This window comes from Marmota marmota, unplaced genomic scaffold (assembly GCF_001458135.2).
Source record: "Marmota marmota marmota unplaced genomic scaffold, marMar, whole genome shotgun sequence".
Classification (NCBI taxonomy): domain Eukaryota; kingdom Metazoa; phylum Chordata; class Mammalia; order Rodentia; family Sciuridae; genus Marmota; species Marmota marmota.
This window is the reverse complement of record NW_025999943.1, coordinates 2,686,219-2,704,569: the sequence shown is the minus strand read 5'-3', so window position 1 is coordinate 2,704,569 and position 18,351 is coordinate 2,686,219. Positions and strand designations below refer to the sequence as shown.

Sequence of the window (18,351 nt, the reverse complement as noted above, 5' to 3'; positions counted from 1 at the left end):
ATCAGGTAGGAATGTGGTTCAATGGTAAAGTGACCCTGACTTCAACAGTTAGTACTGCAATTTTTAAAAAAAGTAATAACAATCACCTGTGAATAAAAAAACATGGTCTTATTTATAATACAAAAAATTATAAGAGTCATAAAATATTGTCAAGAAAAGGCAGTCAATATTTAAAATTTAATATCCTTGGAACTAAACTGATCTGAACAAATTTGCACTTAATAGAAACTAAGAGTTTCTAGCAAATATTTTTAGTGAAAGCTTAAGTTTAGAAAATTCAATTCTTGTCTACAAATGTATTTTACCCTTATCTACTAACTGTATATTATTCACTTAGTAGATTTTACATGGGTGAACTATTATACCAGTCCTCAACTTAACAAGTTGTTTTGGTAAACCTGTAATAAGGTCTTGCTTTATTCAGCAAACCATGCAAACATACTGTTTAACTAGTCATACATCTATTAGGATTGAAAATTTTAAAATATATTGAAAAACAGACATATTTTCAGTGCTGCTATGTCTCATTCCATCCTTTGCATCTTAAGGAGACTCAAATAAATGTTCTACTGCTCGGTTTCTCTCACTATGGGGAGTTTGTGTAACTAGAGAAGATACTTCTGGAAATATTCCAGTAAGACTTTATTTTAATTTAAAAAAATTCCTTTGTATCCACAGGTCTTTGGTGAATGATAGTGTTATGACTGTTTCCTTGATGTGTACATCTGATTTTAATAGAAATCTACTCATATCCCTACAAAGCAAATGTATTATGATTAGTTTATCAAAAAAATAAGGTTATTTGATAGCTAACCACCATTATTTTTATAGTAAGCCTAGAGAAGGAAATATTTATTAACAACTGTCATGTTGGAGGTTTGGAAAATATTTGATTTAGGAAAATTATAGATGTTGAAATAATGATTTTGGGATTGATACTGTGTAACAAAATTTCAAAACATAAATATTTTTATAAATTTTTACTCAAGGGCTGCTGGGGTTATAGCTCTATGTAGAGTGTTTGCCTAGCATGCACAATGTCTTAGGTTCAATCCTCAGTAGCACACACACACACACACACACACCATGCACAAAAACACAGACACACACACAAATTCACTCAGTCTACTAACATTAATCATCTATTATTCCCCCAAATAAATAGGGATGAAACAGATACATAAGTTCAGTGACTTGCTTAGGAAATACTTAAAATGTGAATTGAATCTAAAATTTTCACTTATTCTAATGACAGAAATATCTATTTATTATTGTGAACATAGGATTAAATCAATGTATAAAGCATCGGGGAGTGAATACTTCAACACTTAGAACTTGCTTACTGGTTTAACAAAACAGTAGCAAATAAGAATTAATTGACCTTTTGTTTCATTAAGTATGGTCCTCAGTGATAAGTTCAGATGGAAAAATCAATCAGCTTTTTAACACACTAAATTAGAGAAAATAAACTTGTTTAAAAGGTTGAGGAAGAAAGTTACCCAGTTACAGATTTAACAAACTGCATATTAATCAGCTAAGTTATCACTTTATTACTAGTAATATTTTACTTGTTATGATTACAAAGTCCACATATCTAAAAGGAATTGAAAATGAATGGATTGGGGTAATTTTGAATTGTACACTATTTTAAAATTTGTACTATTGTGAACAGTCGATATTCCCATGAAACTGGGCTAAATGAATGAATCTTTCTGGTCTGGATTTATAGAAAAGGTTTGTTCAATGTTTTGCTCTACATTTCTTGAACGAAGAGCTATTTTGAACCACTAGGTTATAAAGGAGTGATGTGATCCTGCTCTTCCACAGATGGCATAATTGAAGAAAGGCCAAGCTCTTCCCAGTAAATGACACACAATTGGAATTAGAAATACCTGAAAGCTATAAAAATTAAAGGAAATAACTTCTATTTATCATTGTTATTATTATTTCTCCCTGAATTATAGTTTTTATACAGATATAATTGTCACTAGGGTATTATTTTAGATAATTATGAATTACATTTTCTAAGGTTTTTAGTTTTTTTATTATTATTCATTATGCTAGACAACTACATTTTCCTCAGCTGCAATTCTAAATAACTGTACTGGAAACACAAACAAAGCGGCATGGAAGACAAGAAAATGATGGGTAGTGAAGTCAATAAATGTGGAAAATATACATCATCCATAAATACAGGGTATTTCTTAAAATAAGTGAAGTCTTATTGTAAAAACTATTACTAAAACTACTAATACATTCTTTCTCCTTTCTGATGCCACAGGTTTCTGTTATCTCTTGAATGTGCAGAATCATGGACCACAGTTTAGTCAAGAGCAGACTCAATACATTATATTAAAACTAAGTTGTGGGAGGCAAGCACATTTTAGCACATGTCAATTTTATCACTGAAGACAAAATGAATTGCTGAGAGCTGGCCTATTAGTACTATTGTAGAAGTAATATTATTAGATGCATCCATACATAGGGTGCTATGTCCAGCAAAACTGAAGACCTCTTGCTATACTACTAATTCAATACAAGAGGTGTTTCAATTCTATGCTGAATTTCATTGGGGAAGAATTTGTCTTCTACATAAGTCTGCATTTACTTTCCAATCTATAGGAAAACTTGGAAGTAGAAAAAAAGGCAGAACTCTTTATTGTCTGAGGTGATAAAATAGATTTAAATTTTTTTTTTTTACCACAAACACAAAAGTTGATAAGCACGTGAGGTGATGGCTATGTCAACTAACTTGATGTTGTCTTTCTGCAATGTATATATGCATAACAGACACCACAGTGTATCACATAAATATACAGTTATTTCTTGACATATAGCTAAATAAACATTTTTAAAAGATAAATTTTGATTAAGAGAAATTTCATATTTGTTTTCTTTTTTTTTTTAGAAGTTTGCTTCATAGAAGATCTTATTTACATGGAATATGAAGCCGAAGGAAACATAATTCCTGTTAAACATTACCAGGAAATGCTAGCATAAAATATGTACTTATACCAGCTATCAAAAATGTTATTAGTTATTTAAAAATATTATACATTGTATAGAAAATTTTGTATTAGGACATTTTATCACAACTTAATACTATACGGTTAGATATTTTCTTCCTTTCCCTCTGTAGACTAGCTAAAATAAGCTACTATGAAAAGACTTAAATGAATCTAAGTCGGTGAAAGCACAGAAAAGTGAAATAAAAAGTTATAGAATGTCAGTTACTGTAAGTAGAATAAGTTGTGTGGGTGGGGAGATATGAATTTAGTTGTATAAAAAGTTTAACAGTCTTCTGTTTACGTATAGGTAAGTATGGATTGGGAAAATGTGAAGACAAGATGACATTATATATCTCTAATCCTAAGGAAAACAACAACATGAATGTCATAAAAATGTCACAGAAGATGGAGGAGAATAGACACCAGTAATCTTTTATCAAATACCTAATTGTGCTGCTTAAATGCCATTTGTTTTTAAGTCTCTCTGATCTTGCTTTGAATTTTGATTTGGCCACTTAGCACTGCAATCTCTGGCAAGATGCTTCATAATCCTCATATTCTTTACTGAAAAATATTAATCCTACCAGATATAACTGTTTTGAAGATTATATTAAATTATTTATGCAATAGAAAAACATTATTAATAGCTAGTGCTTTCTGAAAGTTCACAATATATCAAAACCTCTTTCAAGCATGGAAGCTATTTTATACATTCATGATATATCCACATTCATATCACATTAACATGTTCATGACATTGCTATGAGGTAGGTACTATCATTGTCAATTTTTTTTTTATAGGTAAGAAACTCAAAGTGCTATAAAGTTAACAACTCGATCAAGTTCACACAGCTGATAGTTCACAGAGCTAAGATTAGAATTGCTATCATCTGATTCTAGAGATAGGTCTCAATCACTCCAGTATTTCTTGATTAACTATGGTTCATTTAGTATCATTCCTCTTTGATCACTATTTGGCTTCAATCTATATGTACATTTGTAGTTATATTTTGGTAAAACTCAGCATAATTTAAAACTTTTAAGTGATCAATTATGTTTTTATACATATTTGAATACTCTGTCATAATTCATTTGTGCCAATTAACTTTTTAAAAATCTATAAACTCGTAACGACACTTACAAAAACATACTACTTAATTAACTGGGCATGGTGGCACATGCCTGTAATCCCAGCAGATCTGGAGGCTAAGGCAGGAGGATCAAAAGTTCTAAGTCAGCCTCAGCAATTTAGTGAGGCTCTAAGTAACTTAGCAAAATTCTGTCTCTAAATAAAATATAAAAAGGGCTGGGGACATGGCTCAGTTGTTGAGTGCACCTGAGTTCAATCCCCAGTACAAAAAAAAAAAAAAAAGTATTAATTTGAAAATTTCATATTGTCTTCATGATGAAAAATATTTTGAATGCATTATAATTAATATATAACTATAAAGTCAATTTCTGTTTTGGTAAGATATCTGAGAGTGATCCAGTGCAGAGCATTGTAGACTATCTCTCACAGGCAAGATCAGTTTTACTGCCTGATTTTATGCTGTTTGTAAGCTATGAAAGCATTTTATAGGTTAAATGGCTAAAAAGTTGCAGAAATTAAGAATAATATATTGTACCACTTGAGAATTATATGAAATGCAAATGTGTGCCATTAAATCATTTTGAATTTTGTTAAAAATATTGGGAAATTTGTTGTCTTTTTCTCACATATCTACATAATACACAAAAGTACATAATAGCTATGTAATATCCTGGATTTTTCATCTTAGCCCACAAATCCTAAAATGATTCTATTCTGGCCCTTGACAGAGAAAGTTTTGTAACAACTTCACTCTCACCCAACAATTTCATTTTAGATGTGAATCAAGAGTTAAGAGCTTTGCCTAAGATCACAAAACAGCTTAGAGGAGAACCTAATGCAGAGTAAGGCCCTCTGACCCCAGGTTCATTTTAGTGGTCCTCACAAGTGATCCAAGGGCTTTGAACTCTGTAGCACCAGAGGGGTGTAGTGTAAGAAACCTAATGGCACTCCCATGCTGACTTTGACTTCCTTTTTCAAAGTGAGAAAAGTTTTTAAACAAGGCATCCTATTCACAGGGAAATCACAGAAGCCACTGAGAGCCTTAAGAAGAGGGGAATTTATCCCTGCATATAGTCTAGAACTAATATTAGAATTACAGTGGTACTAAAATAAGAGAAAAAGTAGTCCCAGTTTATTTAGAGGATTAATTTCAATTATACTTAGTTTGCTAGAAATCAAAGACAGTGCTAGTTGAATGGTGTATGTAGAAAAAGATGGCTCCAGGGGCTGGGATTGTGGCTCAGCAGTAGAGCGCTCGCTTAGCATGGGCGGGACCGGGTTCTCAGCACCACATAAAAAAATAAAATAAAAGACATTGTGCTATGTCCCTCTACAAAAAAAAAAAAAAAAAAAAAAAAAGATTCTCTCTCTCTCTCTCTCTCTCTCTCTCTCTCTCTCTCTCAAAATGGTTCTATAAAGAAAATGGGACTTTTGACAATTGTGCTGCCCACTTAGTTTGGGCTAAATACAGAATAGTGTATGGTTTTTCAGAAATAATCAGACCATGGAATTTCATACAAACAAAAGTAAAATACAACCTGCAGAAATAGAAGCTAGTCTTTACCACTACCAAATAAATATGATCTGATCTTTGTTCTTATCTTCTGGTTGATTACTAAAGTCAAACTTCCTTTTCCAGAAATCTTACCTTTTGTGCAAAAAAGTCAAAGCTTTTTGTTGGTTTTAATGGATAAGATTAGCTGCTTCATTCTCATGTAGAAATATGTTTATTAAAATAGTTTAAGCAATTCAATTTAAGTATTCATTGTATCTTTATGTTTCATGTTATTTTTAACCTTTTCTACACCATTTATCTATTTCAGTTGATTTTCATGAAAGCATATTTTACCATAATTCTATTAGTATTCTGACTGGGGGGAATTTAATTACAATTATTATATATATTATGTTTCATATCTTTTCTATATCTCTTGTGTCAAATATCAAGTTTACATTCAGCTTTCAATAAATCTGCTGGAAAAGTAACATACATCAGTTAAGTGTAAGCAAAGTCTTAGTTTTAAATGTATAAAATTCAGATATCAATAGCCATCAATAAGAGTAATGTTGAATTCCATATATTTATTTTATTCCCTTAACTCCCCCTGAGCTTTATATTGCCACATTCAGCAAACTACCCAGAATATGTGAATTGACATACCAATTGTAATATTATAAAGTTAACTCTATTGTCTAAAACATGCTTCCTCCAGCTTTTCCTCTCAATAATAGGAACTACCATCAAGTTGTCAAATAAAACCAAAACAGTCACAAAACAGTTTTTCCTCTCCTTTGTCCCCTCATTAGCAGTACAATCTCCAACTTCCCCAGGTCTGACTCCATCAGCACCACCATTTTCCAAGAAGCCAATAGGAACCTTCCAATAGGAACCTTCCATGTTTGCCCTTCACTATTCATTCTTACTCAGGAAGCCAAAACTGTTATTTAAGCACACTACTTAGACCATGACATTATCTGGCTTAAAATTCTGATGTATTTGAATAAAATCTAAATTATTTCTATGGCTTATAAAACATTATCTGACTTGTCTCTGCCTCTCCAACGTTTTGACTATGTTCAGATTCTTGTCATTCTGGTCTTTGTAGTCTTCAAACATCCCACATTCACTTACGAATTACGTTTGGCATTTCATGATTTATTTCCCAGATCTCTCTTATTCCAAGTCTTCAATGTCTCCTTTGTATCATGTTTTATCCAGTTTAAGCATCATGTCCTCAGAAAAAATCTTCCCTGACCACAATTTAAAAGGATCATTAATTCCTTCTCTTTTTATCTCCTTATAGCTCTATATCATTCATGTATTTATTTTTTTGTTTTATGTTTTGTAACCTTCTTGCAGAATGTAAGTTCAGTTGAATAGACATCTAGTCTGCTAATATAGGCTTTAGAATTTTGGTCAAGAAATATTGTTGAGTCAGTGAAAGTAAAACTGACTTTCATCCCTCTTGTTTTCGTTTCCTTTTTAAATTTTTGTTTTCTTGAATTTGGCTAATTAACATGCTCATGACAATAATTCTAGGCTGCCTCTGTAAAATACCATGATGTAACATATATGTCATACTTGTGTTAGTTCTGAGAAACTTACATTTTTATAAAGATGGTAGTGAAAATATTTAGTACTCATGGTATAAAAGACACCATAAATAAGGATTGAAATTTCTCTTGAATTATATCCTACTAGCTAAAGATATTGAGACAAAACCTGCATTTATAAAAGAAAGTAAGTTGGTGTTCCCTCTATATATTCAGTTATTCATCAAGTGTAAAATTGATTTACAAGGAAGAAATATAATAGACACAATTGTAATTATTCATGTAAAATTGCTCTGTGTTAGAAAAATCTTAAGACATAAATATATTTGGTTGGCTATCATGCTTATGCAGATAATATTTAAAAAAACTCTGATATGACTTTCTTATTAATTTTATATTTTAAATTTTGAGTTATAGCAGTAATGTGACATTCCATGTAATCCAATTCTTAGTGATTATTTCTGTTTCCAGCTGTTAGTTTCTGCCTTCAAATCCCATTCCTCATAATACTACACCACAAGGTGCCTGGAATTACCTACTTGTCATGTATTAATGTCTAACAGTTCCAAATATCATTAGAAACATGAAATCTGGTTGTTGTGGAATTGGCAGTTATGGTAAGGAATAGCAACATTATCCAAAGATTTGTTGAAAATAAAATAGGTAACATTTTATGATCAAGAAAACCCTTAAGGGTTATCTGTCTCATTAAAGCATGTTTTGAGACATCAGAAAATGTTTAGTCATTCAGGAAACAGAGAGATTAACAGCCCTAAATCCTTTGCTTGAGTAATTTCACTCCCTTTGGAGTAATATGAATACTGGCTAAACCAATTTACATCTATTATTTAGGAACATTAAGAAGTTTACTAACACTTCTTTCTGACTCAGCCATGACAAAGCCATACTCTAACCTTCAGTATATGAGCTACCATAAAAACACACTAATGCCAAATAAGTCTAATGAAGCAATGTTAACTGGATTCACAATTGAGTTCAATTATCTACAAAATTTACCTAACTGATTAGAAATTAGCACATAATTCCTATGTAGCTAATATTACATACCTTTCAGAACAAAAGATTTTAAATGTAATAATTTAATCATGTAGGATCATACTAAGTATGTAAATCCGCTATTTTAATACAAATACTGAACAACAAAGTGTGGATTCCAGTATACTGTGTAGGCCATGTCATGGTGTTAAATTCCTTCACTATTTTGTAATCTTAATATTTATTGGAAGTAGGAATCAATTTTACATATACACAATATTATTCAAATCTGATTACTGTCATGATGTACCTGCCTTTCTCATTTAATATGAAACTTGGAAATGTTAACCAGAATATCAGTTTAAAAAGGAAAAGTGCACAATAAATGTCACAGAATCTGGACAGAGCCATTATTGTTTATACTAATAGTGGCCATTTTCCACTTATCCCCTTTTTTCTAGGAGGCAGAGACTACTTCTTTGATAATGCTAAAGAGTGGCCATTTATTGTTTGTATTTGAAGCACTTCCATTTTTCACTATATATTGACTTTTTTATCGATATGCTGCAGCTGAGCATGTTTCCTTCCTGTATTCTTCTGCCAAGAAAAGAAATGAAGTTAGAGGCAAAGGGAATAAGACATAGAAGTGAGTAAACACATCGCTCTGCTTACTGCTCTGTGCTTGTTAAATGTTTAGAGTTGAGCATCTGGATGTTACTACTAAGTAATTAAATATTAAATTTTACTAAACAAAAAATAGCAAGGGAATTTTTGGCTTTACAGTAAATTTATAAAAGCATATAAATTAAAGTTTCTGTAATCTGCTCACATAAAAATTACACAAATCAAACATAAGTGTTCAGCACTAATTACTGCTAAACTTCTTACAATATCACAAATATTCTATTCAATTTTCTAAATGAAAATTTTATATTTCAAATAACTGAAATTAAAAATCATTAGTAATGCACTTGTTAAGATAAAAACTAGTTTGTTTCTTTTTGAAATAGTCAGAAAACCCTTAATGAAGTTATAAAATAGCAAGCATTATTTCCATTTTACAGAAAAAGAAATGAAAATAAAACCAGTATGGTAAAGTATCTCTTTCATTTAAAACATTGTTTGAAGATTTTCAAATTTTTGCATTATAACTAATGTGATGACTGCATTTTTCCAAATGACTAAAATCCTAAAATACTTAAAATAAACACAAACTGTTTTAGTGGTATTTTTCAAACAATGCCAATGATATACTATTCTTCAATGATTACAGTGACATCTATATCTTATCATTCTGGTTATAAAATTTGGGGTGTTAGCACTACCTTATTTTCTTTTCCTAAGAAATTTTCTACAATAAAATTGACCCTTAGATTCTTCATTGGTGGATTCAACTCTTCATGGATTAAAAAATATTTTTTAAATGTATATCTAGGGCTAGGGATATAGCTCAGTTGACAGAGTGCTTGCCTTGTATGCACAAGGCCCTAGGTTCAATCTTCAGCACCACTAAAAAATAAAAAGTGTATCTATACTGAAAATGTACAAGTTTTTTCTTTGTTATGATTTCTACACAATAGAGTACAACAACTATGCACATAACAGTTACATTTATCATGTATTAAAAGTAATGTAGAGATTACCATATGGGACTTAAGCATTTCTCATTTTTGATATCTGTGGGCATCCTAGAACCAAGATATAACTCTTATATTTGTGTGTGTGTGTGTGTGTGTGTGTGTGTAGCAAGTGCCCAGTTAACATTGGCAGTTGAAAATTTAGATCTGATATATTCAAAATTATTTAAACTGTTAAATAGTTCTCCAGTAAGCTTTATGCAAAGTTCAAGTATGAAATGTAATTATATTTCAAGAGTATAATATAAGATATATTTAGAAAGTAAATGGGAGAAAGGTAGCCAATTGGATAATTAAGGTCCAAGCCAATAAACTGAAATTGCCAGACAATTGAGGTAAAAGGGTTGCACTGGGTTTTAAAGATTTAAAGAAAATCTAAGATGATTTTTCCACTTTTTAAAATTTCATTTTAAAATTATAGTTCTTCAACACAGCAACCATTATTATCTTAACTCTCCAGTGTTTTTTTTTTTTTTTCCCAAAAAATTCAATCACATTTTGATAGGTCACAACAGAGTCAATGTCAGTTTATGTTTCAGATTACAATATAATATGCTTTTCATGGAATCAAAATTTGAAGGTATATCTTCAGGTTTTAACTCCAAAAAGAAACATCTTATATGCCCTATATGTTAGTTTTGAAAATAACATTTTGCCAACACTATAGATAAAAGAAAGTGCCTGGTGATTATATAAAACCTGTTTAATTTCCCCCCTCTTCCTTTTATTCAGGGCTAAATTGAGGTAAATAATATAACTTTAAAAACTTGAATATGTTTTTACTCTAATTCTGTAATAGCATACAGAGACCATTTTTCAAAAATTAAATACCATATCTTATTTTATAGATATTTAAATGAGAGAAAATGAATCAAAACAATATATGCTAAAATTAAATCCTTAACACAGTTTATATTTCTATCTTCTTCAAATAAACACAAATAAAAATATTTATAAATTTTCTAGTAGAAATAGTGAATTAGTAACCAATGTAATTAATATGCCTTTTATGTAATTACATATTATAAATGCACTCTTCACTGTTCATCCTTGCACATTCATCCATTTCTCTGTACAAACAATATAAGATTTATTAGAAACCTGAAAAAGCTAAATTAACAGACTGTCTTTGGATTTACCAATATAATTTTAATACTTATTAAAATGTCTGAAAATTCTAATTACATCTAACACAAATACTGTTAAGAAAAAAACTCTATGTAAATTTTAGATCAGCAATTTCAGCTTCCTCTTAGATAAATATATAAAATGGTTAAACAATAAATTTCTATGGCAACAAGTTAGGTTCTAGGATATTCTTAGTTACAGAAACTACTACTTTCTTTAAAGCAATGGAACTAAATAAAATATCTTATTCTTTCCTCTTTTTTCCATTAGACATGACCCAGATTTCTTCCTCTCTTTGATGAATTAAAAAAGAATGATTTAACTGCAAACAAGATATCTCAACTAATACAAATGACAAGTAGAATTATATGAACATTTTATGTAAAGATGAAATAAAAAGAAGATGCTAAGTACTCCTAAATGAAAGAAACATGGTAAGAACATATGGATTATGTGTCCTGCAAACTAAATATGTGTATACATTTTAATTAAACATAAATCTATTAAGCTCACACCTAATATAAAGTGGCAGTAATAGTATATCAAAATAGTAAACAACCAGGTATGGTGGAGCACGACTCTAATAGGCTAAGGCAAGAGTTCCAGGTCAGTCTGGGCAACTTAGCAAGACTCTGTCTCAAGATAAATATGAAAAAGCTGTGATGCAGTTCAGTGGTTGAGCACTTGTCTGTCATACATGAAGACCTGGGTTTGATTCCACTTTTATGTAACAGAAACAGTAGTATCATACTAAATTATCCTGTGGTCTTGAAGATTAAACTGAATAATTATGTGAAGTGACTATATAAAAACTATTAAAGTTACTATTTTAAAAACAATGGTACCCCTTCAACCTTGGCTTCTACTTAGTAATTCCTTTTTAATCAGGATGAGGAAAAGTTGTCGCCCCTGTGCAAACCTTCTGAGAGGTCTAGTTTCTGGAATTATACTAGTCATACATCAATTTTAAAAATTACTACCCTTCCTCAGTAGACATCTTTTTTTAAATGCCACCTTCCAACAAAGTCATTGTTTCTACACCTGCCTTTTTTTTTTCCCCTTCTTTGGGTCATAATGTTGTAGAATATATGGCTCTCTTCTCCAATTTTTCTATCACAAACAAATTCTTTGGTTCTTATCAGAAAACCATTCATTTTTTTTCATAAAAAGAAGCAAAACCTTCAAAATAAAAATAAATAAATAAAAAACAACCCATAATATTTGTCAGAGGATAGTCGATCCCAGTTTTACCATATGAAATGCAGTCCACAAACAAAAGAACCAAGAGAAAAAATGATGAATGGCCTTAGGAACTGTCATGGTTTATCATAAAGATTTTATTTTAAAAATGTTAAAATAAATAGTACATAGTCCAGAACAGCATTGTTCTGGGAAATTACTTCCCTTTAGAATATGAGTTCTAGATGGCAAATCTACTTAAGACTGGTTCTGGACTTTCATCTTTCATTAGGTAACTTAGAGTTCTATACTTTTTTTTTCTTTTTTTTGTCTGTGGTCTGAGAGGTTTTTTTGTTTTGTTTTGTTTTGTTTTTAACATACTTCTCAAGGGTGGATATGTGGTGGAATGAAAATCCCATCAATATGTGTCATTTTGTAGCCTAGCTCTTCATAAAATACATTTGCTTAGAAATCCCAGAGGAATGTGACTGAGGCCAGAATTGCATTGGTTCACATAATTCAAATACTTCAATGCTTTTCTTGTTAATTACTGGGCCACAACCAGAAATCCAGATGATGGGAGAGAAACACTTCTTTAGGATAATGATTGATTTCCATAAAGATGAGTGCTTTAACAAATTTCAATATGCAGTTGCTGGGGCGGGGAGGGGGGGTGGACGCTAATTAGTTTTACCGTTTTCAGCAGATGTTGGATTCAAAATGCCAGCAGCATCTCAAATGCCAGTCATTAGGGCTGTCTTTCATGGAGGAGTGCTGACCAATGAAATTTCCACTCTGTTTAATGAGACCGATCTAGGCAGAATCAATTAAATCAAATCTCTCCTAACATCCTTAATATATCTGCAGTGTAGGCAGCACCAACAAAAGCAGCAGCCAGGGATTTCCCGTATTAATAAAGGGATTCACTGCCGCATTAAGAGAAGGGAGCAGGGAGGAAGTGTGTTGGAGGAAGACCTTACTTAGTGGAGGGGAGAAAACCTCTAAAGTCTGAGCAGGGGCGGGGGTGGGGACTGGGGAAAGAGGAGCTACATAAAGGGTAAAAGGCTAAGGCGATTAGAGAAAAGAGCCTTAAAGTAGCTCAAGAAGGGGATCCACCCCCAACCGTTTCCCTCTCCCCCTCCCTTCCACCGCAAATCCAATTTACCAGTTGCAAATATAAGCTGGAAAAATGTAAGGACCCAGATTTGAAAACATTTTCACTTTAATACTGAAAAAATATGCCATTATAAAATCCTCGAATAGAATTAGTAAGTTTCACGTGCTTCCTTGGTTCTTCTTTCCTACTTTATAAGTAAGATTTATACCAGCACAGAATTGCTACCATATGATCGCAGCCTAAGCACTAGAGTGACATTAATTGGTCATGCTTAACTGCCTCAAAATCTTTTTTTTTTCTTAAATAATTACACTGGTACTATAATAGAAATCATGGGTACTTATTTTACATTCAGATGGAAGGCATTATTGGATATGTATAGAAAAATATTACCCCTCAAAAAATAAAATAAAACATTACCATGAAAATAAAAGAACCCAAAACAACCCCTAAAAACTTCCCTCAACAAAATACATTGCTAACTCATAAAATGGACTGATGATTAGCCATGCAAATGTCTTAAATAAAACCTTTACATTTTTTTTTCACAGTAAACATACTCTTGGAACTGCCTACTGATCACAAATAATGGCGAAATGGCACTTTCTGATTATACTGTATTTTGTTTATAGAAAGTTTGATGATGGGACTTATCAGGTAAGAGGATGGGTGCTGTGAAGGAGACGCCATCTCCAGTTGCTGGGAGGAGGGGCGGGGGGCGGGCAGAGTCCCTGGAGCGCGTGGATTCCATGCGAGCCATGCAGCACTTTTCGTTTGTCAGAAGTCAGTTACTTATTTACAATACATTCATGCCTTCGTGCAACTGCCCATCCCTGCGTAGCCAACAGGGAGCCATCATGGGGCTGTCCACAGGGGAAAAATAGATATCTATCTCTCTATATAGATGTGGATATATGTATATATGTATAGAACTGCGGCAGCCATCCCCACAGGTCCTTGCCCGGGGTAAGAGCACTGTCAATTCTTCTGGCAGAGCCCATGCTGGGCTTTCACTCAAAAGGACCTCAGAGCATAGAGCAAGCTAGTTGAGCGCTCTCCCAGCTCCGCACAGTCTGCTCTTTGTTTCCAGAAGGGAGCTGCTATGAGGTCAGACCCCTTCAGTTAAGTGAGTTTATAGTTATTTATTTACTTATGTCCATCAAGGCTTGGGGCAAGCTGGATTTGGGTCGGCGCTCCTCTAACCCCTGGGATGCTGGCGGTAGGGGAGGATGTTTATCGCTTTCTGGCTCCCCTCCCCTGTTAGGTTTGAGGACTTAGTCTGAGAGCGAGTGAGAGCCACAGTCATACACTCTATGGGACCCATCTGCATTGTAAGGCCCATTGTGCCAGTAGGAAGAGTCACAGACTGTCTGTAGGGAATTAATTTCGGACGCCGAGGAGTTGGCATCCCTTCTCTTGGACCGCTTTCGGTTCCTCAGGATAAACACGAGCATGCCCACAACGGTGAAGGCGGAAGTGACAAACACCAGCAGCAGTCCCGGGACCAACACCGAGATGGACACCCTGCTGGTGTCTAGGTAGGAGTTGGAGTGCGTCCCGGTCTCCGCCAACCCAGTGCTGTTTTTACTGTGCGAAGCTAACGTGGGCGAGATCCTCGCATACAGCTGGGGGCAGATCTCGTCATTAGAGAGGAGCATGAAATCCTTTCTAAAGAAGTTCACAGGCGTCTCACACTTGAGGTCGCTCATCAGCACTTCGGAACCCAGGCGTTCTGCCCATTGTTTGAAAGGCACAATGGTGCAGGAACACTCCCAGGGGTTTCCATGCAGATCTATCTGAATGATGGAGGTTAACTGGTCCAGTACCCCTGCCACCGGGAGGTACATAAAGTAATTGTTGTGCAGGCTGAGCTTAGAAAGCGAGACCCCAGCGAAAACGTCCACGGGGAGGGACCTCAGCAAGTTGTTGTTGAGAATGAGGATCCTCAGTTTGGGCATGGCATTGAAAGTGCCGGGGAGAATGAGCTGGATCGCGTTGTACTCCACGTTCAGGTACTCTAGATTCTGCAGTCCAGCGAATTTCTCCCGGGACAGCGTGTCCAGATAGTTGCTATCCATATACAGCCACCTGAGGTCCAAAAGGTTCTTGAAAGTGTTGTTCTCCACGGTGGCGATGTTATTGTTACCCAGATCCAACAAAATGAGATTCTTGTAATCCACAAAGTGAGATTTTCGGATGCTGTGTATCTTGTTATCTCGCAGAAAAAGCTCCTGCACGTTGGAAAGCTTGGGCTTCAAATCAGCCAAACTGCTCACGTTCCGGTTGTTGCAGTTCATCTTTAAACCCGACCCTGGGATGTGGTCGCAGCTGCAGCCCCCAGGGCAGGGCAAGCCATTGACTGGGGGTTTGTTTCTGGCGCTACCCGTTGCTATCGCTGTTGTGGGTTTGATTTTGATCTGCCAGTTGCCTGGGATCTTTGTACCTCCATTTGGAGCAGACCCTGGGGTGATATGATCCTCTTGCCCATTTGTCTTGAAAGGAGTTGGCAAGGGGCCAGGAACGAAGGTCTCTTCTTGGGCAGGGGGCGCCGGGAGACTAGAATCCACTCGATTTTTCAAAGGGCACAAGTCCTGTTCGGTGGTTTCATTGAGGTCTTTACCCTGTAGTCTGGTGGGGGCTTCGCAGACCACTCGGCCGATCAGGGCATTTTTGGGAATGTTTTCCAGCCATTCTTTCAGGGACAGCAGATCACACGTACAGTCCCAAGGGTTATCCTCTAGCAGGATCTCAGCAATGCCAGGGATTTGCTCCAAGACCTCCTCATAGGGTAGCGTTTTCAGCCTGTTCCCCCGGAGGTCGAGGTGGGTGATGGGCACATATTGGAACACATTGGCAGGTAGGGTACTGATAAGATTGTCATTTAAAATGAGTACCTCCAGCTTGTTCAAGTCCTGGAAAGCTCCGGGGTCTATATCCCGTAATAAATTAAAATCAGCCTGGAGGTATTCCAAATCGTCCAGCCCCAAAAAAGTCTGCTTTCGAAAAGACTTGATCTTGTTGTTGTTGATGTGTAGCCTTTTCACCAGCTGCAGCCCCAGAAAAGCCCCGGGAACGATTTCATGCAAGCCATTGTTTTCCATATGCAAACTAACTGCATTATAAAAGTTAGCGAACTCATTAGGGAAAAGTCTAGTGAGGGAATTGCCATGCAGAAATAAATGGTAAAACTGGGAAGTCGGGGCGGTGAAACGCTGCAGACTTGTGAAGCCCTTTTTTTCACAGTCTACGTGTAGGTCCCCTTCTATCTCATTGCAGGAACAGATCTTCTCTTTGCAAACGTCCCCTGTAACGTTTCCAGCGGCAAAACAAAGAGACGTCTCCAGCAACAGAATCCAAAGCAGCATTTTTAAAGCGAGCAATTCATCCCCGATCTCATCACAAAGTAACAGCAACCATCCTGCTCGCCACAGACACAATTCAAGTTCATTTAGTGCTCCAATGTCCGAACCCAGGGAAGGAGAAGAAAAGGGTTTGGGGGTTGGGGGGGGGTGGGGGTGGATTCCTTCCTCCCTAACCCCCCCGCACTGCAATAGCCCAGACGCCAGTCAATAATTATATTCACAAACTATTCAGGCACGTAGTGCAAGGCAAGCAAAAAAAGAAAGAAAAAGAAAAAAGGAAAAAAATTCTACTCTACCTCAAACCTTTAAAGATAGCCCCAAAGAAGTTAAGTATATACATATAAATTAAAAAATATACCCTTACAGATCTTGTCTAGAGGTCCTCACTAATAAGAAAGGGAACAATGCTAGTAATTAGAAGCAAGTGCATGTTAGAGAAACAAGCAGGTTTGCAGCGTAGTACAGGCGCACTGCCTGTGCATGGCTGTGCGTCGGACTGACCTTGCCTCTCTGATACAAAGCAGGCTTTTCGGCGGCTTCTGTTGTTGAGGCTGCTGGTGGAGTTCTTCCTGTGGTTGCGGGTTGCCCAGGAGTCCCCCCGAGGTGCTGTCCAGTCCCCCCGGTGCTGAAATCACGCCCGACCAAAGGACTCACGCTGCCCAGCCAATGGCGCTGGAAAATTTCCGCAATCGCTGCGTTTTGTGGTTGTCCATCCTTTCCCTTTCCTCCCCTTTGAACCTCTTCAGGCTTTTTTTTTTTTTTTTCTGTGCTTCCACTCTCGCTTACTCGCTCCTCTTTTCTTGTTCTCCTCTTTCTTCTGCTCTTTCGGAATTACGTGGAGGGGGGAGGAGAGAGGGGGAGCTAGTTGTCTGAGGGAGGAAGAGAGCGCGAGAATGGGGCGGGGGGTGGAGGGGGGGAGTTGCTAAGAAGCTCTGCTCGTTCCAGCCTGGTGCACTCTGAAAGATCTGACACCCTCTGCTGATCTGCAGTAGCAAAAATCCATCTGGTGAGGGAATGCTGAAGAAAAAAAAAATCAATCCACGTACAGGGCAAGCGTTAAAAATGTGGGCATTAAAGGCTGTCGATCTACATAGACGCTTGTTTTAAATGGATTATTTAATTCTTTTTGGGTGCTGAAAACTTTACCCTTTCCTTTCCTTAACAACCTCACAGCCCCCGCTAGCTGTATCTTTCGGAAAGCAGTGCTTTTAAAACATTTATTTCCCAATGGCTTGAATAAAATTAGTGTCAGGGTGTCAAGCGAACAGCAATTTGAGGTAATTATACTGCACGCCATTTTCATCGGTGCTTTAAAATGCATTTCTGCCTTCTCTGCGGTACAGCGTTTTATGCTATTTGATGTTTTTGAAACCTTTTTTTTTTTTTGGCATGTTGAAAGTGGCTATTCTGAACATATATTGCATAATATCACAACTAGGTATGAAATATTTGTTGCAAGCTATATGATTTAAGCATACTCTTTTCCTTTTTAAAGTTTCTATAGAAATTTACTCAATTTGGTCGTTGAGAGTTAGGTTTTTCTGATGATTTCTTGAATGTTATTTAAGTCTGCAGGATGGATATACAATGCATGCGTACGTCTGTCTTTTGATTCCAGACCCCGAATCTTTCACTGAGACCTGGAAAAGGAGAGGGGGGACAGGAAAAAAAAAATCCCAATTCGTGAGTGCTCCTGACCCACTGTCAGGCAGGCGGGTGTACAGCAACACACAGACACACACACAGACACACACACACAGACATCCACCCCCCCCACACA

General features: G+C 35.5%; 1 protein-coding gene across 1 annotated transcript; it reads right to left on the bottom strand.

Annotated features, from left to right (window-relative positions):
- Positions 1–12,379: 12,379 nt before the first annotated feature.
- On the bottom strand, positions 12,380–17,563 carry Slitrk1 (SLIT and NTRK like family member 1). Its single transcript, XM_015499313.2, has 2 exons — positions 17,073–17,563; positions 12,380–16,627 (listed from the first exon to the last, which is right to left on the bottom strand). The coding sequence occupies exon 2, from the start codon at positions 16,572–16,574 to the stop codon at positions 14,484–14,486; it is 2,091 nt and encodes a 696-aa protein (XP_015354799.1). The 5' UTR covers positions 16,575–16,627; positions 17,073–17,563; the 3' UTR covers positions 12,380–14,483.
- Positions 17,564–18,351: the final 788 nt, after the last annotated feature.

What these genes read in the sequence shown, in the direction of transcription:
- Slitrk1 (XM_015499313.2), bottom strand. Translation starts at nt 16,574, where the DNA reads ATGCTGCTTTGGATTCTGTTGCTGGAGACGTCTCTTTGTTTTGCCGCT.